Source organism: Notothenia rossii (assembly GCF_949606895.1).
Source record: "Notothenia rossii genome assembly, chromosome: 2".
NCBI classification, from domain to species: Eukaryota; Metazoa; Chordata; class Actinopteri; order Perciformes; family Nototheniidae; genus Notothenia; species Notothenia rossii.
This window is the reverse complement of record NC_136904.1, coordinates 34,326,658-34,349,841: the sequence shown is the minus strand read 5'-3', so window position 1 is coordinate 34,349,841 and position 23,184 is coordinate 34,326,658. Positions and strand designations below refer to the sequence as shown.

The 23,184-nt window shown below is 42.9% G+C and overlaps 2 protein-coding genes across 5 annotated transcripts in view; one reads left to right on the top strand and one right to left on the bottom strand.

Moving 5' to 3' along the window:
- Positions 1 to 23,184, bottom strand: part of LOC307028760 (homeobox-containing protein 1-like) — a 35,137-nt gene that overhangs the window by 6,826 nt on the left and 5,127 nt on the right. For 2 of the 4 annotated variants that reach the window (XM_079664039.1, XM_079664040.1), the window contains exons 2-9: positions 8,223 to 8,726; positions 6,734 to 6,819; positions 6,521 to 6,631; positions 3,340 to 3,496; positions 2,787 to 2,869; positions 942 to 1,037; positions 570 to 664; positions 294 to 377 (exon numbers count right to left, since the gene is read on the bottom strand). In XM_079664039.1, coding sequence (XP_079520165.1) covers positions 294 to 377; positions 570 to 664; positions 942 to 1,037; positions 2,787 to 2,869; positions 3,340 to 3,496; positions 6,521 to 6,631; positions 6,734 to 6,819; positions 8,223 to 8,725 — 1,215 coding nt within the window. In that variant the 5' untranslated portion in view covers position 8,726. The remainder of the gene's footprint in view (positions 1 to 293; positions 378 to 569; positions 665 to 941; positions 1,038 to 2,786; positions 2,870 to 3,339; positions 3,497 to 6,520; positions 6,632 to 6,733; positions 6,820 to 8,222; positions 8,727 to 23,184) is intronic. The other 2 variants (XM_079664042.1, XM_079664041.1) reach the window with 2 other exon arrangements.
- LOC307028167 (zinc finger BED domain-containing protein 5-like) lies at positions 10,962 to 13,794 on the top strand. The gene is made up of 2 exons (XM_079662969.1): positions 10,962 to 12,635; positions 12,874 to 13,794. Exons 1-2 carry the CDS (start codon positions 11,346 to 11,348, stop codon positions 13,468 to 13,470), a joined length of 1,887 nt encoding a protein of 628 aa, XP_079519095.1. The 5' UTR covers positions 10,962 to 11,345; the 3' UTR covers positions 13,471 to 13,794.

Genomic DNA, 23,184 nt, shown 5'->3' with positions numbered 1-23,184 from the left:
GCCTACGGATGATTAATATTCAATTAAATATCTGGGATTTTCCATATTTAGCTTTGGCCAAGCCGATTTGTCATGCTGGGAGGAAAATTGTAAATAGCTTTGTGTTGGGAAATGGGAGATTTAACATTTCTTAAGCACTTGATTTAATATTTACTTATCTTATTCTTATAAAAAATATCAATAAGGAAAAAGCAAACAGGAAGCTGCTGCCGTGCATCTTTCAGCAGCACTGAGGTGGTAAAAAGAGAGGTGGGTGTGGGTGGGTGTGTGTGGGTGTGTGTGGTGGGTTGTACCTGGGTTGGAGAGGACAGGTCAGCTCGACTGAATCCGAACTGCCTGGCTGAAGCTCTCTTGTCGAATAAGGACACCTCGCAGCCCTGAGACAGAGCAGCACAGAGGTCATGTTCTGTCTCAAGAACAAGACTTCTTCACAGCTGGTTACTTATACGGTTACTATGTGACTCAATGTTTATTTAAACACGGTTACACTGTGTAACTTCACTGAGCCCAGCTGCATGTTCACAGTTCCATACCTCTGAGCGGCTCAGTTAATGATCATCATGGTTTACCTGGTCGGGGAAGTCGTTGCCGTCCACCTCGTCGCTGTTGGACTGACCGCCTGGACTCTGGACCTCGATGCCATGGCTCTCCAAGATGGCTGCTTCTTCAAAAACCCAAACCTCATCATAGCATATCGACCTCAGACAACAACACACTCAGATGGAGGGTCAGGTAAGAATGAAGGAATTGCTCATTAAGAACATTCCCAAATTAATTTGACTTTACATTAGATGTGATATGGTTATTAAAGAGATAAACAACAATGATTTTCTAAGCATATGCTTCATGTTAAAGATAGGATTTGCGTCTGTAGATTGCAAACAACTCAATAACCTGTCATCCTAACAATAACGCGGCAACAAAATAGAGATAGACATTACCAATGTTAGCGCGCCTCTTGATGTCTTTACGCCGATTGGCAAACCAGTTGTAGACCTTTAGAGAAGTTACCCTCTCCAAATCAGACAGCTTCTTTCCTGTCAAACACACACACACACACACACACACACACAACTGAAGTCTCCCTCTGTGAATGTTGATCATAAAGTAGCTTCCAGGCAATGGTCAAAGACAAAATGCTTCTGCAAAATATTTAAGTTGCATGTCTGTCATGATGTGGCTCCTCTAGTTACCTTATCTTTTTTAGCCACATGACCAATATACAATTACTAATTCACATGAAGGGGTTATGAAAGGAGCTTGAACAGTTATGTGCGAAACTGTTAACCCTCACTCTTTCATTCAGTAAAAGCTACTACTGATACAAGAGCTAGATGCCTACTACCAAGGTGCTAAAAGTAAATGTATTATGATAACCAAGCATTACGGTGGCCCTGAAGTGCAAGACACCACAGCATTTCAGAAAACGCCGCAGCATTTCACAAAACGCCACAGCCTTTCCCAAAACACCACAGCATTTCACATTGGACGGAAAGGGTATTCCTTTAGGGAGAACACTTCTTGTTTGTGATTGGACAAAGCCAGCCAGAGAAGCACTGCTGTGATTGGTTGTTTTTGCTGCCAGTCAAGAAATGACGCTTGGCCCAACACATTAGCTGTTAGCTGTTAGCACACACTCAGAGCTCACAGCTCCTCATGTCTGTTCAGAAACTGGACAAAAGTTAAACATATACAAAACACAGACTGTCTATGTCATGGCGAATACAGTCGCTGGTTTATTTATGTCTGTATGACGTTGTTGTGAGTGTGTACGGAGCAGCTACAGGTTAGTTTAGCCTGATGGATCCGATAGGATTTACATGGAGATACGCCCCGCCCCCTCTCCAGTGTCTTGTTTGAATGACAGCAGTAAACACAGAATTAATGCTTTATTAATTTATGGTTTTTAAGGGGCTTATCTCCATGTAAATACTATGGTAGACTACCCAATATTCGCATCGCTCTAGTCGCTCGAGTTTCACCGCGGCTGTCAGCTGTGTTTGCTCCTGTGATTCAAACAAGACGCGCTGGAGAGGGGGCGGGGCGTATCTCCATGTAAATCCTATGGGAGATACCAACTACAACCAAATGAACATATTTGACCGTGATGTAATTGTAATACACGTTTCAAAGTGATGCCGAAGTAACTACATACTGATAACGGTTAGTAAAAACCATGAATTAACGCTTTGACAAGTCTGCAGACAACACAGCAGGCGAAAAGCTTTTAAAATGCGTGTTTTCTGAATGGAATCGGATCCATTAGGCTAAACTAACCTGTAGCTGCTCCGTACACACTCACATCAACGTCATACAGACATAAATAAAGCAGCGACTGTATTCACCATGACATAGACAGTCTGTGTTTTGTACATGTTTAACTTTTGTCCAGTTTCTGAACAGATATGAGGAGCTGTAAGCTCTGAGTTTGTGCTAACGTCTAATGTGTTGGGACCATGGTTGGGACATATTGCGCTGTCGGGCAGTCACGAAGCAGTCATTTCTTGACTGGCAGCAAAAACAACCAATCACAGCAGTGCTTCTCTGGCTAGCTCTGTCCAATCACAAACAAGAAGTGTTCTCCCTAAAGGAATACCCTTTCCGTCCAATGTGAAATGCTGTGGTGTTTTGTGAAATGCTGTTGCGTTTTGTGAAATGCTGTGGTGTCTTGCACTTCAGGGCCACCGTAATTTGCATTTATTATATCTAGCAAAGTACCGTGGATTATCTCTTTAGTCAACGTCTAGAAAGAGAATTCAACGTCATAAAGCGCATTTTTTACCTACCTGGTTTCAGAATGACTGCGTTGCAGGCGGTGGCAATCTCCTCTCTCTTCGCCTCATCAGGGTACTGATTATCAATGAAGTAGCTGTGTGCGCACACACACACACACACACACACACACACACACACACACACACACACACACACACACACACACACACACACACACACACACACACACACACACACACACACACACACACACACACACACACACACACACACACACACACCAACACACATACATTCACCACTCCATGTAACAACAACTAGAAAAGGTCCCTCAGTAGAGTGCGAGAACAATGACAGTCAGCAGCGATGTCGGTGTAGAACAGTCAATAAAACAGGTTAGGTTCTTTCTAAAGTTGTGAATCACTGCAATTAGGCGAGGTCCTTAAATATACAATAAGGCTGATAGGTCCAGCAGTATGTGCTATTAGCACAGAAAGACAGTTCGAGGCACATGCAGACTAAATGCTTAATCTCCTAACAAGCCTGGCAGAGATCAATGAAAAGCCAATGTAATATTCTTTACAGTGCACCCCTCTCCCTCACCTCTCCATCACAGCCAGACACTCCTTCCTCCAGGTGAACCGGCTCCCCCGCCGCAGACGGAAGCCCGCGGGAGCCGAGCCAAAAGGAGGCGTGGCTTGCTGCCAGTCGATCACCTCCTCCATAGCCAATGGGGCGGCTCGCATGGCAAGAGTGGCACCTGAAATACCAGACAGCGTAAATAAAAGGTCTCATATTATTCTTGTTCATTTTCTCGCCAATTCACAATTTTCTATTCATCACTTGAAAATAAAATTTTGAATTGGTTGTACAATGTACCTTAAAGAGCCTGTGACAGCCTCCCAACATCTGTTGTGCAATGAAATATTGGGCTACTAGGCATCTCGAACCGTCAGCTTAAAAAAGAAGGTGCGATACTGTTCCGATAAATATCAATAATTCCGAACATCGCGGGGAAATTCCTTCGACTCATTTTGAAGTTTTGGGGGAAGCCGGAAGTGACGTCAATGCGGGAATGCTTCACTGTGCGGCGAGAGAGCCAAACATGGACAAAGTGTGTTGTCATGCGTAGAAATGGTGAATTACTGAGTTTAGGCACGTTAATAACGTTTTAATGAAGTTGACTACGGTATATTCATATTTGTCAGTGCTTTCATGTCCATTCGGTGAACATAAACATAAATGATCGTGGTGGAGATGATGATTAAATTAGGATTAAAAATCGGTAGTGAGAGCTGCTGAATTTCCTCCCGTCGGATGTGATATAAAAACAAATCGATTATTTTTGTAGTTGTAAACTCAAGTGGATGAAACTACATTTATTAGTGCTTTCATGTCAATTCGGCGAACATATGATACATTAAATGATCGTGAGAATGATTTTTGTAGTTGTAGTACACCAACATGGATTAAACGTGTGTTTTTTTTTACCACAATGTTGGGGAAATTAATGGATAAAATGCACGGATTATGATTATTATTATTATTCCCACTCCGATCGGGACACTAGATCCACGTTTCCCCGCAGCGAGGCTCCCCCCGTTGACAGTTTACGTGGGCTGGGCTGGGTGCATTGGCGGACTGGCCATCGGGACGAATCCCGATGGGCCGGTACCGAAGTGGGCCGGTCGGATAAGTCACTAGCACATCCCCCACTCCCCCCGTTGACAATTTACTAGCGGTACCAAAGTGGGCCGGTCGAGAGTCCCGGGCTGATTTTTAGTCCCAGTCCACCACTGGCTACATGACCGTATGATCGCCCATATTGACGCACCTAATTCCTAAACTTCTAACAGATACAACATAAACCGATCCTTGAGCCTCATATGAGCTCTCAGACGCGTTCAAAATTAAACTGTCATCGCTATCTGAGCTTGCTGCTGTGTGCGCCATCGTGCGTCTACATGCAGATGCTGGGATCCTGAACGGTGCATCTGGAGCGCTTGGCCCGCAATGACGTCACACATAATTTGGCGGGATTTGAAGAATCCCCGAGAAGATCCAGAATATGGTCAACATTGAAGGGCAGATTAATGGTTATCAAAGTACAAATATCCAAAATCAGTTCAGTAACGGTTTTCAAGGGGACAATATTTACTCAAATTGATGGGTTTGGATGATGGGGGAAACTTGTGTCACAGGCTCTTTAAGTGCGAGTACACTTCATCATGAGGTTGGAGGACAAAGAGTAATTCATTACACCCTGACATTTATTTAAGAGCATCGAGCCATGAACCAAATTAAAGTCAAGGGACTCTGATTAGAGCATCCTTCAGGGGGAGACACAGGATAAGTAGTCTGTGCTGATCGTACATTCCTCTGTGTTGCTCTTCACTTAATACAGACCACTTATTGTTCAATCACAGGAAAACGGCTTTCTTTATTTCTGTCCCCAGGGGGATTCTCGAAAGGCCCATAAAAAGCAGACTACCCGAAGACTTTTGATTACAACTTATATTAAATCTGTAACTGTCCAGATGCCCATAAACTTGGTTTCACCTCTCTGAGTACATGTAGACATCAAAGCTAGGAATACCAATGAGCTAAGGTACAGTACAGGGTCCTACTGAAGGAGACTTTGACAATATGCAATGACAACGTGTTTTCAGCAGATAAACAGCTCTCCCTATTGTGTGGTAGTCGGAAAACTCAGATTTTTTCTAAGTCAGCCCTGAAAAAACGGAAACGTTGACTTCAATTAAATGGATTACGTCAACAAATTTCACAAAACTGTATTAGGTTAGTCTAATTATAGTAAATTGAACCTTACGTTTTTTTAATTTAAATTTAATATTATTGCTTTCAACTAACCTAATACAGTTATGTGAAATATTTTAACATAATAAATTGAATTAAAGTCAACGTTTCAGATTTGTCATTGAGCGTTCAGAAACTCCGGCCCGTCTACACTACAGGCATCGAAAAATGCTTTCAACGCTTCGCCCATTCACTTGAATGGGGTGACGTAGAAGATTTTTAATCTTCGCCGAACTGCATTGTGGGGAGCATGGCATGGCTTTGCAAGCATCACGAGCATCTATCGGCATCATGTTCAACTTTTGAGGCTCTTTGATGCTTGGCATCAGCCAATCAAATCCCGTTTATGCAAATCCCGCCAGTGCAAGCGCAGCCAATCAAACCGCGTGCAAGCTGGGAGAGCCAGACCGCAGTTCATTTCCTCATATTCCAAACGAGATATTACGGTAGCAAATCACCCGGTTCTTTACGACCAGAACTATTTACCGGGATACAAACCGGAGGAACCAGGCATGGAGGGAGGTGGCAGAGACAGTGGGTGAAACTGGTAGCTTTTTCGCCTGTTTGGAGAGTTTATATCCAGTTTACTTCGTTTTAACATTGCTATTGCTTTGTATGTCGGGGGCGGGAGATTCATGTGATTGGTTGTTGGTCGCGTTGCTCGCAAAAATTCGCCAAGCTTCAGACACGCCCAGCTTCAAGACTTTTTGATGCCTGTAGTGTAGACGGGCCGTGGGGTTGTTGAAGTCAAGCATTCGGTGGAGCTGGTTAAGATTTCACAAAACTTTATGAGGTTAGTTGAAAGCAATACTATTAAGTTTGAATAAAAACTTCAAATCAATATTATTTCTTTCAACTAAACTCATAGAGTTATGTGAATTTTTTTGACATAATACTTTTAATATTAGTAGTACAAGTCAACGCTTCAGTGTTTCCAGTGCAGGTGTGATGGTGCGGGCTGTGTTACCGGGGTTGCTCTTCTCCAGCTGGTACCAACGGAAGAAGGCTCGTTTCTTCTGCTCGCTGAGGTCCGAGCCCTGCTGCAGCAGCCAGTGGGAGATCCGGCTCTGACTGATCCCTGGAGGAAGAGGAACGGAGCCACATCTGTATCGAATGCTGGCATAACAACTCTATGTGATTCAATTGGCCCGTTTGAGATCCGGGTGAAGGCGATACTCACCCGTTACCTGAGCGACCACGGCCTGGGAGATCCGCCTGTTGGCCAGGAAAGACTTAATCTCTTCTTTGATCACAGCACTGTCCCTCCTGTGAGCAGACATGGGAATCTACTGTTTACCAAGTACAATAAATGTTTACATCTCTGGCAGGCTGACATTACAAATACGGCACAAGATAACAGTCACTATACTGAAACCAGCTGTAAATCTGCCCTATATACACACAGTATGTAAATGGCAGCAGCTGTTGAGCTGAATATGTGCCGGAATCAGAGGCCCATCCTGCTATTACAGTCTCTGCTTTCTGGCATGATTTCATCTTCACACGCCCTCAAATCAATACCACTCTGATTGCTGCTGTCTCACTGCAGACTACAGATGAGAGACACGAGTGAGTGTGTGAGTGTGTGTGTACAGTGCTGTATGTGTGAGTGTGTGTAGGCATTTATCCTTGGATCAAATTTAGGTCGAGTGAGAGCTACAAGCAGACTTTTTCAACCGCCATGCTGTTTGCATCAGAATCTGATTACTTTATAAATCCCGGAAAATGGGTTTTGTAATAATCGCTCCATTTTAGATTTAAAAAAAGAAGACCAATACAAAAAAATAAAGAGTAAGAAAAAGTAAGTATGTAAGCACATAACAACACATTACAATATTTGTATTAGGAAATAATAAGACATTAAAGCTGAATTGATAAGCTTAGGACCTTCTTTCTGCTGAAGCTCTCTACTGTATATACATTTCAGTTTATTCGCCGTTTAAACTGTTAAAACACAGAAGAGTAACATCACAAGACCTAATCAACTGAAATGGGACTCCTTGATAAGATATCTGCAAGCTATTTGAACATTTCAAGGCAACCAGCTATCAGTGGGTTCTAAAACAAAACATATATTGGAGTTCTGCCTCTCTTAAATTCAGCCAGCAACAACTAGGGGATTCCTGGCAGTCAAGGTAAACACTGCAAATCCATGAGGGATCGAGTTGCCTAGGACAATCAAGTTTATGCACCAAAGAAATACACTGGCAGGACATTCTACAGTTGAAAAATGAATGAGATCATTTGTTTAAAAAAGGTAAATAAGCTGGTGAAACACATTTCTTCCCCTAACTTAAACGAGGCGATAACTGTGATGATATTTAGTCAGTTTGGACTCAATTGTAGAATGTAGGGCATCCAAAACAAAAATCAATTGTTGATCAAAAAGAGACTTCTGGGTTTTTTCTTTGAATACTATTACTACAAAAATATCCAGAACTTAGTCTTAAAAAAATATATATGTTGACTAAATATAATAAAAAACGAACAAGGTCATTTTAACACAGGACCCTAGACTAAATAACAAATAGCTGACAAAATTGACACCACTTGTCATTACTCTCTGTTGGACAAACTATAAAAAGGGGACACTGTCTCAAAACAGATCTGATATCATTTATCTGCTGACTGTAAACCCATACATCTGCACTGAGCTGATGGTGCCTTACCTCATCAAGTCCTCCACCTTGTCATCTACATCTATGTCCTCCTCACTGGTCTCAAACCCGTATCCCGGCGCCGTCACGCTGCCACTGACTACGGCGAGAGGAAACCGGGGCGGGGACAGCTTCCCATTGGTGACCGCCACCAGGCCGTTCTGGACTACTGCTGCCATGGCGACGGGTGAGGCTACTGGAATGGGTAGAGGCGGGGAGGTTGTGTCGAAGTTGGTACTGGGCGACAGTGTGAGTCGGCTGTTGGGGAAATTTGTCTGTGTGGCGATGGAAGACATGGAGGAAGAGGCGACGACGGCACTGGAAGAGGACAAGGAAGACGAGGCAGGCATGTAAGGAGCTTTGTGGGTGAGCTTGTGTCCATGTTGCCGCTCCAGGTAGTCCAGGGTGTCCAGGGCGTGGAGGACCTCCGCCCGAGTGATGCCCGTCCTCCGGAGCCTCTGGAGGAGGTCGATCTGCTCAATGGTGAAACGAGGCTCCTCACACTGCTGGAACATCCTGGAGGAAGAATCACAAGAGCATTATTAGTAAGGTAAAATTATACTTTGCTTTACTACACACTATGCAGCAGTATTTCTCTGCAAACAGAATAATTATATACACAATTTCACTGTCTCTCTTTTTTATGTAATATAAACTAAGTATAATTCCCAAGAAAAAAATTCATGGAGCATTGTTCTTATAATGTATCCGTATAAATAGGACCTAAGGGCTCAAAACTAACCTTTAAGAAGGGCATAGTCTTGCTTGCCGAAACTGAAAATATGGTGGCCATTTTTGGTCACCTTTTTTCACGATGCAGTTTATGTCAGCTTAACATTGATTGTGAGATACAAAAAACAAAAGCTTCATAGTACCTCATTAAATTCTTTGTAATTTGTGTTTTATTTTTGCAGATTTAAAATCTCTAGTGTTCTCTGCTCACCTTTCCACTCTATCAAACTAAATTATCTCTAAAACTGACGCATGCAATGTACAAAGCAAGTGCAGAATTGTCTGGCTCTGGTTATGACCGTAAGAGAAATATTTAAACATCATACTGCATGTATGATGTATGATTTTTTTGGAACGCACATTACAGGCATCAGATATAGTGAAATCCTGCTTTAAAAAGGTATTCTGTAGATTTTTGAACGCTAAAGGTGCTAGTGGCCATGTTGCAGTCCTTCTTGTGTTTATAGTTTGCAGAAAAGCGGCGTTATTCACCCCCTTTTCCAACTCTGTGGCAATACATCAACAAAGACAGTGATAAAAAAGACAGATAGCGAGATAACGTGGATTTAAACAATGCACTCAGCCCTTACAGTACACCTCAAGGACACACATTGCATGTCAGGAAACACTCAGTGTATCCATGATTCAGTTACTGTTTGGAACGGGGAGTACGTTTTGACACAAGAGGCCACACAGCAGCACTGATTTTGTTTCATTTCTAAAAACCAATTGACATAATTATAGTTGCTGAGCTGATTAAGAAAAGGACTGACCAAAGGACTGTTCGGGTTCACATTCATTTTATAAAGCAGACTAGATAAGACATTATTGTCCAACATGGTAGTGCTTAATTTGTCTGCATCGTGGGAAATGCACTGGCTTTTGTACAACATCACGTCCAGCATGCTTTGTTTTTTGTGCATCATTGGTACACAATTTGAGTTCAACGCAGCAAAGTTGAACTCAATCAATGACAAAGAAAACTAAAATAAATAAACTAAAGAATGCAAATACATTGAGTGGCAATAGTACACAGCCTGGTGGCAATACATATTTTTCAGTGTTTCCCCTATATACAAATAGTGGCGGCGCAAAGAGAATATATATATTTTTTTACTTTTTTTTTTCTTTCTTAAAATAATAATAAGTGGCGACCCTTTATCATTTTTGATTGTTTGTTATGTGGATTTGTAGTATTTGTGTTACTGTATGTTCAATAAAGGTGTATTTTTGCTAAATCTTGAGACATTACCACTGTATGTACTAGGCAGGGCCAATTTCTGGCATAGGCGACACAGGAGGTCGCCCAGGGCGCCAGATCTGGGCGGCGCTGCGCTGGTAGCTCTGGGAGGGAAAAAACATTTCTGACCGTTGGCGCTCATCCGAATGTTCGGCCTTGATGTAACAACATTCATAATTAAGTAAATGTAACACCCTTTTCATCCTGGTTACACTTTTCATTGGCTCTGTACGATGGGCGCTGTAAGTGATGAAAGTGGGGGATGTTGGCTTATCAGGCGCCCGCAGCTCACAGCCAAAGTGCGAGCGTGGGGAGAGAGCGAGGGAGGGAGAGGGCACACCGGTACAGGCGCTGTTGTTATTAGAATCTGGTGCTAACTGCACTAACGGATATAAGAAGTAGATGGCGTTCAGAGAACATCGGGGGGCGCTGGAAGCAATATTTTTGAAAGGGGGGCGTTGAGGTGTTCTTGGGGGGCGTTCACGCATAATGTCTTTTTGTCATGAAAAACGCTGGCCACAGCGTCTTTTCCTGTACAAAAAGCAGCTGTCAGCATCTTTTGTTGCTATAGGAAACCACAACTCTGCTTGCGATTGGTCAGCTGTCAGCAGTGTTATTACGGGTACGTTCGTAAATGCACGAACGGTCAGTCCGCTCGGACAACCCGTCTGTTCCGCCAGAGCACCCAGCTGTGAGCGCTCAGAGCGCAGCGCTCTGGACTGTGGAACGGGGACGCTCGGAGCGCTCTGAGCGTATTTACGAATGTCCCCTACAAAAAGCAGCCGGGAGCGGACCGGAAGTCGTTGTAATTTTGGGATCGCGACTGTTAATAATCTGTGTCACTTTGTTAAATTTTGATATGTTTTGATATGACAAATTCCACTAACAGATTCGAACTAAGTGGTCAGTTTATGAAAATAATACCCGTTTCTATGTCTGCTACGACATGGAAGAGCTGGCTAGCCAGGCTGCTCCACACAGAGCTCTGTTTGTTCAAAATTACAACGACTTCCGGTCCGCTCCCGGCACGATGTCTTGTCATGTCACCAACTAGCCCTCTAGCGTTTGCCGCCATATCGTGACACTACCCCCCCCCCCCCCCCCCCCCCCCCCCCCTAAATATTAGCATCATAAAACAACAAAAATCATATCACATCAGCAAAATGGCCGCGAAAAAGATAAAATGCAGACAGTACTCTATTGAATATCTTAGCTATGGCTTCATACCGTCTCCTACCAATGCACAACTCCCAATGTGTTTACTTTGCGAACATGTATTTTCCAATGAGGGAATGAAACCCTCACGTTTAAAGGAGCACCTTACCAAGATCCACCCGGATAAGGCAGATAAGGAGCGACGGTTCTTCCAGGCCCTCAAAGAGAAACATGGTAGGAGCACCATCAGCAGTCTCTTCGCTAGGAAGACCACCCAGACTGACAGCGGGCTAATAGCGTCATATAACATCTCCTTGCTGATAGCCAAATGTGGGCAGCCGTTCACAATCGGAGAGAAGTTAGTACTCCCTGCCATCAAAGAGGTCATATCTACTGTGATGGAGCGTGATCCCACACAGGTGCTGAAATCCATCCCACTCAGTAATGACACCGTAGCACGCAGGATTGATGAAATGGGCGCTGATACAGAGGAGCAGCTGTGTGCCATCCTGCGGGAAACTCCATTCAGCCTTCAGCTGGATGAGACAACCACTTCTGACAACAATGTTCTGTTGATGGCCTATGTCCGCTATAGCACCTCCAAAAGTCAGGAGATGGCTGAGGAATTTTTATTTTCCAAATATCTGGTCACAGACACCAAGGGCCATACCATTTTTAATGCACTGGATGCTTATCTACAGGAGAAGTCAATCCCGATCAACAACATCCTTGCATGTGCTACTTTCGGTGCGGTTGGCAGGTACCGTGGCTTCACCACTCTGCTGAAGGAGCAGGACCCGCATGTCCTCACAGTCCACTGTGTCTTGCACCGCCACAACCTTGTGGCCAAATCTAAAAGTCCACCTCTCCACGAGTCTCTCAATGTTGCAGTAAAGGCAATAAACAAAATAAAAGCCCACGCCCTGAATAACAGATTGTTCCGACAGCTGTGTCAGGAAAATGATGAGACCTTTGAGCGTCTTCTTATCCACACTGATGTCCGCTGGGTCTCAAAAGGAAACTGCCTTGCTCGTTTTTGTGAGCTGTTTGACAGCATCGTGGAGTTCCTGGAGGAGGTGGATGCAGCTCTCGGGGAACAGGTGTCATCCAGCCGCTGCGACATCATGTACCTCGCAGACTTCTTTGGCAAAATGAATGAAGTCACGCTGAAGCTCCAAGGAAAAGGAGTTACTCTGATCCAGAGCAAGGCGGTCATCCACAGTCTTACCTCCAGGCTGGATCTATACCGGCAGAGCATAGGCAGGAGGCAGTTTGCTCATTTCCCGCTGTTGACCAAGGTGATCTAGCCTAGGCTACTAAATAATGATAATAATAAATAATACATGTAATAAATGTAGGCTACTCTATGCAACACTATATTTTTGTTCCTGGTTAGTATAAATAACTTATGTTCTGAATGTATTATGAGAATAAAGAAACATCAATTAGTAAACTAATTAGCAATAAAATAACCAATTTAAAATCGGATGGAAACATTCTGCACCGATAACAATTTCCTGGTTATACTCATTGCAGGTGTCTGAGGCTCTTACCGATGAGCGCCTCCTCATTTACACAGACCACCTGTGGATGGTGAATGCCGACTTGAAGATCCGCTTCAGAGATCTTTTGGACCTCGATGTTCCCACCTGGGTGGTGCAGCCCTTTCAGGCGGACGTGGCGGAATGCGAGCCAGCAATACAGGAGCATCTCATCGACATCCAGAGTGATGATGAGGCCCAGGCTATTTTCCGCACCTCTGGCTGGGGCAACATGTGGGTCAAATACTCTCAGCGTTACCCGGCTCTCTGGAAGAAAGCGAGGCTGCTTCTTCTGGCTTTCCCAACCACATACCTCGTGGAGCAGGGATTCAGCCAGGTCCTCCACATGCAGTCCAAGTACCGCAATCGCTTGAACTTGACGGCCTCAGGTGCACTGCGACTGAAACTAAGTTCTCTGCAACCCGCAGTGAAGAAACTGGCGGAGATGAGAACCACCAAGCGCAGGGCTCACACTAACCTTCCCCCCCCCCCCGCAATTTGGCGAAATGCAACACCTTTCCGACCTGTTAGTTCTGTAGGCCTAATGTACAGTTTTGTAGCCTACTGTTTGTTCTGCACTGGACATGTGTGAAATTGCTGCTGTTCCGTAGCAGTCTGTTTGTAGTCTCTGCTCTTGTCTGAGTTTGTTTAACACTCATAAATATCATTTTTATTCACATTCACATGGCTTTTCTGCTCTCTGGTAAACTAATGATAATGATATTCCAACTGCCCAGTTAAATCAAATCTATTATTTGGCATTCAGTGACATGCTTTTTAAATGATATAACACAGAATATTAGTCAACATTAATATTCAGGGAAGAAAATAAGTCTACTTTTTTTGATGGGGGGCGGTAAGAGACCTGGATAATGGACAGGGGGGCGCTGGCCCAAAAAAGGTTGAGAACCCCTGATTTAGATAGTTAATTTTAGTCTAAGTTATCTCAGTGGGTCTCAAACGTTTTGACCACAAATTATGTAAACACATATTTCTAAGGCACTCCTTTATAATTATTAGGATAAATAAAAACAGGTTTGAAATCATTCCAATGTATACTATAGGACAGTAAATCAAAAATATCGTTTAAAGTTGGAGAGATACAAAAATATGTATAAATAAATAAATGTTAACTAGGTAAAATAAGATATGAATGAACAACAAAAATAAAATAAGCTACATTTATTTATTATTGGCTATGGTAGGTTATTGGTTATGTTCATATACTTATTTGATTATTAAAATGTAAACCGATCTTTTTCATATGGGCGTTTTAGAGTTGTGCCCCCTAGATCAGGGGCCGTATTCACAAAGGATCTTAGGGCTAAAAGTAGCTCCTAACTGGCGAATTTAGGAGAAACTCCTAAACATAATGGGCGTGTCAGTCTTAAATTTAGGACTCCTAATTTTATTCACTAAGAGCAATTCACAAAGTATTTTAGGCCTAAAAGTAGCTCCTAAATTTAGGAGAGCTTAAAAGTCCTCGAGAGGACTCCTAACTCAGTAAGACCTATTCACAAAGAATCTGAAAATGGCTGCGAGACGAAATGTTTTGGAGACAATGGAAGACTGTGAATTGATCAAGAGATATAGGCTAAATCGTGAGGGTATCAAACTTGTTGTGGAATTAGTGCGGGATGCAATAACATCCCCGACTAACAGGAATAACCCGATTAGTCCGGAAATAAAATGTTTGGCAACACTACGATATTTAGCAACAGGGAAAATGCAGCTTTGCAATGCCGACGATTTAGGAATATCGCAACCATTAGTCAGCCGTGCCATAAACCAAACCATCAACGCGCTCTCTAGACCACATATCATCCAACAGTTTATCCGGTTTCCTTTGGACAATCAACAACTACACAGGATCAGAGCCAACTTCATGGCAATTGCAGGTATGCCCGGTGCGGTCGGTGCTATTGACGGGACGCACATAAAAATAATTGCGCCATCAAAAGATGAGGACGTGTTCGTCAATAGAAAGAAAGTACATTCCATCAACACGCAGATTGTTTTCATTCATCATGATAGGGGGGCTTGAACGGCGGTATGGGCTGTTATTGAAAGTGTTTAAGTGCTGGAAATATGCTCATTGGATAATAGTTTGCAGGGTGCTTTTAATTGCCTCCTTGATTTAATGCAATTTACGTATTTTTATTGTTTGCTCTCTCTCTTTAACGTGCATATACAACGTCATTATCGTGGTCTGCACAAACTTGTCATCATGCGTGTATTCTGCTAACTGCACTGTCCATAACTATTTGATAGGAATACATTTCTAGCCTAGGCTATTTCCTTGTTTTAGTGGGCTCGTTTGTGGGATGTTGCGGATGAGTTTCACCGAGACCGCCTGCTCTGAACAACCAATCACCGTTCTGACCGCTTCTAAACTCATGCACGAGAATCGACGTAATCCATAGCAACGGCGCGTCACTCTTAGTTCACTCTTAGTGATTTATCCTTAGTATGAGTAGGTCTCAGCGGCTTTGTGAATAACTTTTAAGAAAAAACTCCTACATAAAATGTTTTAGCGCGAGTTAGGAGCACTCCTAGCGGTAAGATAAAATGCTTTGTGAATACGGCCCCAGGTCTCTAGTAATTGTGTGCTCAAAGTGCACCAGATTGAAGCATTTTACTGTAAAATGTTAAAAAGAAAATCTTTACGGGGGGGCATACCCCCGGATCCCCCTAGAGCAGGGGTTCCCAACCTTTTTCACCCAGGGCCCCCCCCCAAATGACTCCTGTTGGAATTTGCGACCCCCAAAAACTTTGAAACTTTAATTATCTCTGTTGCCGATCTGCCCCCCTGCCCGATCTGTACTGCGCATGTGCGAGATGGTCTGCCATACTGGACAACTCCGTACGGGTCGGCAACCCAACTAGGACACTTGACACAGTGGCGTTTGGCAAAGCACAAAAAGAAAACTAAAACAACCGAGAGAGATGAGTTATTGTTATTACAACGTGACTTCACTATTATTTAACAACTCTTTTTATTGGGTTCTTTTATTTGGGGTTAAGTACATTGTCAGAATAAGTGAGAAATGGATTTAACTTCTGTTTGGCAGCTATCATACTGAATAAATATTTACTGTGAATGTATGCAAAAATGTATGGCATATAGCTCTCAAACAGAAGTTAAATCCATGTCTCACTTATTCTGACAATGTACTTAACCCCAAATAAAAGCACTATTGGAGTGACTTTGATGGTTATTGGACTCAGGATTAATACATTTGGATGCCCGCTGTATGAAGAAATGAAAGGACGGCGCAATTGGAAACAATTCACAAAGGGATTCAACTGTTTAAAACACATGCTCAAAGTAAGCCGGATTTTGGCGATGTGTTTATGTGGATTGAAAAATCGTACAAAATGGAGGAGACCGATCTGATCGGAGCAACTGTGACAAATAATCCAACTGAAACCGACACTTTACGCGCAGAAGAAACATTTCTATTAAAGAAAAAATTATACATTTCTGTCTTTGTATGCTTTTATTAGCTACTAACTTGCAAATGTATGCATCATATTTATTTCAAATGTCGAAGAACAGGACACTTCAAAAGAATAGACTATGTCTAATAAAAAAATGGTAATATGGTGGCATAGGCAGACCCGGCGTCATGGGCCCGCCCATCCAGGATTTGGGCCCGCAGTTTTAATCAGGGCTGAATACAACATTTTAATTGTTTTATTATTATGTTTATGGTTGTTATTTGTAGGGCTCTGTCCTAATATATATATATTTTTAAAACTATGTTGAAAGATTAGTTTAATATCATTTTTTTATTTTGCTATGAAATTCTGAATGAAAGGCTGCACGCGAGACTGGTTTTTCGCTGGGTTGAGTCATGTGGGTTTTTGAGTGAGATGCGGCACAGCAGCCTGTCATTTTACTTTTTCTAGGTTAGTTTGGCTATTATCATTTATATTTATCTGCAACAATGGATATCAGGAAGTGGTTCATGAAAGGAATATGGCAACTCAGCGCCAGATGCAGGCACATTAGAAGAAATCAGTGACGTTACCAACGAGCTAGCAAGCCAGCCAGGGACAAGGGAGGCTGGTAATCAATTATATTTTGAAGAGAAATTGACTCTCAAGCCGGCTCTCTCACAAACTCCGGCTCTGTGCGCAAGCAGACCGCTGCACACGCTATCTGCCTCGCTCAATCTCTCTCTCTCTCTCTCGCTTTCTCTCCATCGTTCAACCTCACTCCACCCTGTGTGCGCTCCTCAAGTTTGCCTGGGTGCTTGCCCAAGTTCCCCCCCCCCCCCCCCCCCCCCCCCCGTTGACAATTCAGATTTCCCGGGAAATGTAAGTTTCGGGGTGGGCCCGCCCTGGCAAATCAAATGCCCGCCCAGAGAAGAATGTCTGCCGCGGGTCTGGGCATAGGCCTGTATAAAACAAAAATGAAAAACTGGCATATTAAGCAGGTAAATCAAATTCTTGTCTCCCATGGAACAGGTAGCAGAGAGAAGACGAGGTTCAAGTAGGTTCATTAATGTGAACCTTGGGCTTGCACGCCCGCAGCCAGGGATGGAATGTCTGGTGTAATGTGAGTGACAGCCAGTCTAAAGTTGTTGTGAACGTCCAGTGTGTTGCATGCTTTTGTTTTGATGGCAACAAGTGCGCTGAAGGCTGTTTCTGATAGATATGTCGTACTGAATGGGAGTATAATCCTGGTCGTGGCATGCAGTGTGAGCTTTGGAGCGAGGCTTGGTCCTTTGAGAATCCAAAACCTTTTAAATCCTTTTGCCTGGAAGTATTTCTTTGACAGCGAGTCAGCTTGGATGTCGTTGAGCTCATCTTCGCAATTCAGGTATTCCACATCCTCAACTTTGGCAATAAAGTGATCTAAAACCCACAATTCCTTGGAGACATACTCGTCTATGTCAGCGAACCGTGATTGCATTTCCGTTTGCAGTGCGTTCATATGGCGGATGAACTCGCGACGTACAGACACCGTTTCAGGATTGTTTCAGCAGTAGTGGAAACTGTTGCAGTTCCCCCCTCTCCATTTTCCCGACCCTGTACTCCAGTTTGCGCACAAATGCATCGAGCGCCTCTTTACATTGGAGAATGTTGGACTCCACGCCTTGCAGATGCTTGTTTGTTTCATTGTAGAGACTGAAGATGTCGGCCAGGTATGCTGTTTTAATCCAGAATGACTCAGTCACTTGCTATGACAGTGCGCGGTTACGAGTTTGTAGAAACTCTTCAATTTTTTGCTTCAGTTCTACAAAACGTGCCAGCACTCGGCCGCGTGAGAGCCAGCGCACCTCGGTGTGCAGGAGGAGGGTTTGGTGCGCTTCATCCTCGCAGAAGTCTGCGAATAGACGCTTGTTGGTGGGGCGACCTTTGATGAAATTGACTATTTTAACAACAGTTGAGAGTGTTTCGCTGAGGTCTTCTGACAGTTTCTTGCTGGCCAGGGCCTGGCGATGTATCACACAGTGAAATATTGTGCAGTGTGGGGCCTTTTCTTTCAAGCGACTGTTAAGTCCCTTGTTTTTCCCCATCATTGAGGCAGCTCCGTCTGTGCAACATGCAACTAAATTCTCATAGGAAAGATTGTGGGATGAGAGGTAAGAATCCACTGCAGTAAAAATGTCCTCACCCCAGGTGGTAGTGGTAAGGTTGACTGACATAAGAATGTCCTGCTTCAAATCTTCCCCATCGATATATTGCACATAAACGATCAGCACAGCCTCGTCTGCTACAGTTGTGGTTTCATCATGTTGTATGGCAAATGGCCCCTTTCCAAGCTTTTCGAGCAGCTGCAACTCGCAGTTACTTGCCATCTTCTCAATTCTGTCTTTCACCTTATTGTTTGACAGTGGTACAGTTTTTAGCTTCTCCGCCACCTGCGGGCCGCACAGTTTCTCAACCATCTTAATGCAAGCTGGCTTAATGAGCTGCTCGCCAATGTTGTGCGGTTTCTTTGCCTTTGCTATTAAAAGTGCACATTCAAAAGAGGCCTCGGTGGCCTTCTGTGCATCGCTGCCAGCCCTAACAAACGCTGTTCTAATATCCATTGGCTTGTTTGCCTTTGCAAGGTGTTGTTTCTTTATGAAAAAGTCCCGGTCACGCCCGACTGTTTCTGGGTGCATGGTCTGTTGGTGTCTCTTCATTTTGCTGGGTTTCATGCTTTCGTTGGCTAGCTTCTCTCTGCATATCACACACTCTGGGCGGGTTTTGTCCGTTCCCTCCATGAAACCGAAGTTAAGATAGCTCTCTAGGTAGGTCCTCATTTTCTTTTTGATTGCAGATGAGCTGTCATCTCCTTTACGTTTTTCAGACATTTTTAGACAAAAATATTCACCTTATGAAGTCGGTCGCTAGCTAGCAAGCGCAGCAAACTGTTATTATTATGAAAGCTGACACAGTAACGTCAATGTTGGCGCGAATCGGAGGAGTATCAGATGAATTTTTTGAATTTTTATTTTAATTAATCAATTAATTTCTATATTTTATTGTAATTTAGAGACAAGGCTTTTAGCGACAATCATGTATTGCGTCAAAATATATTTAAAAAATGATATGTAAAAAAAAATGATATGTACATTTTCTTTTCTTTTTTTAATTCTAAATATGATATTAGGCCTCAAATCATCTGAGGCCTGGCGCCCCCCCCTGCGATCTTTGGCGACCCCCCAAGGGGGTGTTCATACAATACTGAATACATTTGAAGCCATTTTGACGTCTATTACCTATGTCAATAAGTTTCTGTTTTTGCAGTGTATTTGTCTTTTGTAGAGATTTTTCATTTATTCTTTACATATAAAATGTCGCCTAAAATCTCACCTAGGGCAGCAAATTGTCTAGAACCGGCCCTGGTACTAGGCCTCAAGAGCCTTTCTTGTGCTGACACATAGAAACAAATTGGCTGGGCGCACTTCGCACGCACACACACTAAAAAATTTCACGCACTCACATTATGCTGGGCCCATGTGCCTTAGCACCGCTGCTATGACTCCATCCTAGGGGAAACACTGTTGTTCAACAGGAAGCCTTGTGTACTGAAATAAAATCTACGTTTTCTACTTTCGATTAATTAAAACATTTTTAGGGAAGTAATGACATTTCTGTACCCACTGAGCCTAACATCCCCATGCATGAGACAATCAAGAGAATACAATGGAGGAAAAGTCACGTCCCTTAGCTTCCTGCCGGCAGATTTAGAGCACACAGCCACGCACACACACACACACACACACACACACACACACACACACACACACACACACACACACACACACACACACACACACACACACACACACACACACACACACACACACACACACACACACACACACACACACACACACACACACACACACACACACACACACACACACACACACACACACACACACACACAGACAGTCAGTTAGTCATCAGAGCTCAGCAGCTGCTATCCAGATATGAAATGCTTTTCTTCTGGATTAAATAAGGCTTTTATCACAATGAATGCATTTCCAACCCCAATAATCATATCATGTTCCCCAAATAACGTAGTGTACGTGGTATGTTCTCAAACGAAAAACATGCCCACCTCGATGTGGCTCGAGTTATTATTTTGATATGTCACATACTTTTGAATGTGCACTGATTTTTGTCACAGTAACAGCAACTGAAACCGAGAGAGAGACAGATGGAGATAAAACGAAAAAATCAGATAGCAGAGAAGAAAAACAGGCCACAATAGAGAATCAAAGTCAGCAGACATGTCAACACTTATATAGAGAAGGAGGGTGAGGGTGAGTTGTGTGTGTGTGTGTGTGTGTGTGTGTGTGTGTGTGTGTATATGTGTATTTCTTGGAAAAATGCCAAATAACATTTACATCTCCGGCAGCCAAGCTCCATATTTTCTCTGACTGCTGCAGAGGATGAGTCATTGTATAGCTAGACTGATAGGATCCATACAGGACTGCTCAATTATCATTTTCAACCAATTCTATTTCACAATAACTGTCTTTTTTATTCATAAATACTTTAATTAATTGTTGCACATTTATGAACGATTATTTTATTCTAGCATTGATCAAGTCTTCTTTTCAGTCTTCCCTCGTTATTGCAATTATTAACAAAACTATTATAATTACAGATTATACAGCCTAGCATCTGAACTTGTTCCTTGTTGTAACACACTCTCAAATTATCTGTGGTTAATGCAACATTCTCTGACCAAAATGGAGCATGCAAGGAAACAGAACATATAGGACAGGCCTATTCAACTGGCGGCCCGCGGGCCAGATGCGTCCCAGAACCAACTCCCGAGTGGCCCAGCCTCCCGTAGCCAAATTCCCACACTAGTACAGACCATGAACGCAACACTCCGCGTTGCATAGAAACCACCAAACCACAACGCAGCACGTTTTTTGAAAGTGCATCTAGTGTTGCTAGTAACGGTGGTCCTATGACAACAACTCTAAAACATGTCTCTCTCAACTCTGAAGCGTAAACAGAGACAAAACGGTCATTGATCTTGTGGAGCAGATCCAAGTCAAGCTGGACCTTTTCGCGACCGACTTGAGCAAGGGTCGGATGCTGCATTTTCCGACGCTCCCCAAACACATCACATCTCCGGCACAAATCACGGATGTGATGACAGATTTCATTGCGAGGTTGAAAGAGAACTTTGCCGGTTGATTGGATGGACTTGCTCTGCCCACAGAGGTGATGATGGGCTTTGTCAGAGACCCCTTCACTGTTGCAATAGAGGGGGACGTATCAACGAGAGCAAAGGAAGTGGTCCCCTCCCCTGCATCGACAAGGGGAATTATACACTGGAAGTTATTGACATGCAGCGCACTAACGGGCCAGCGAAGTTTTGGAGTGATGTCAAAAAACAGCAGTTCCCTAACGTTCAGAAAGTAGTGATCTCTGTGCTCAGTATGTTTGGATCAACATACACATGTGAATCAAGCTTTTCACACATGAACTCTATCAAAAGTAGCACTTGCTGCTCCCTGACTGACAGCAGTCTTCACCAATGTCTTAGGATTGCATTGACATCCTATGAGCCAAAAATCACTGCTCTTGTTCAAAACTAAAAATGTCCCTTCTCCCATTGAGAAAGTCAGCGATGACAAATCACAAATGAGGTGATAGTAAGCACCTATTTACTATAGTAGACGTGTACTGTAGTATTCATTCATATAGTTACCCGTATCCCTTGTTATGGGTTTGTGCACCGAAGGGTAACTTGACAGTTCTTTCTGTATTCATTTAAATGCACTTTTTAATGTGTCTGGGTCAAATGTGACCAAAACGTATGATTTTTTTGTTATTACTTGAAAAGTGAAAAAATAGTATTGCTACAGTACTATCTCTTTGTGTTGCATTGGAGCTCTTTAGCTTTTTTTTTTGTATGTGAGGACATTTATTAAGACTGCTATTATTTTATTCATTAAATGCACTTTGTGATGTGCCTGGTTCAAAAAACATAACCTGAATATTTGACTTCTAAAGCAAACAAATGTAATGCTACAACTGTGCACTTTCTTTTCAGATTCTGTTAAATTAATGCTAATTTGTTGTGTTTTTATGCACTTTTTGACGTACCTTTGTTAGATGAACAATGAATAAAAATTGCATGTTTTTCATCGCAGTAATATGTGTTGGTTTAAAATGTGTCACTACCCGCTTTTTACAGGCCGTTGAATGTCTGGCCCAGCTGAATTTTGTAGTTATAACATCTGGCCCAATTGAATGTGTAGTTGAATAGCCCTGATATAGGATATCAACTTAACTTGTAACATTAAACATGTAAAAGATGGACAGATTATAGAGATAAAACAGGGATCTCAGAAAGAAAGAACAAAGGTCCCGGCAGCTGGATGCTAGTCGAGGGTTATTTTCTTCAAGGTCGGCACCTTGACCCCTCAGCCACAGAGGTGCCTGACCAGGTCACTTTGAATTAACCCAGCTTTTAAACGACGACAGCTCTAAGACCTGAGGTTCAGTCATGTTTGGTTTTGCTCTACATGCACAGTGAAAAGTCCAACAAGACAACAACAAATGTACCAGAATTTAGAATGACCAAAGGGACAAGTGGCTTGTAGAAAATGCACTGAAGCAGTTCCCGGGTCATTTTTTTTATAGGTGCCATTTGGACCTCAAAAGTTGGGTGAAATAAATAGTTGATTTACCTACTTTTTAATGTTCTATTCTATAAAGGACATATCTAATTTGCTAAAAAACATTTTGGTCAAGCTTAGGCACCTAAATCTTTATACATATAGATATATTAACAACACGTGTCACCCGGGATATGTCCACCCTGTTAAGG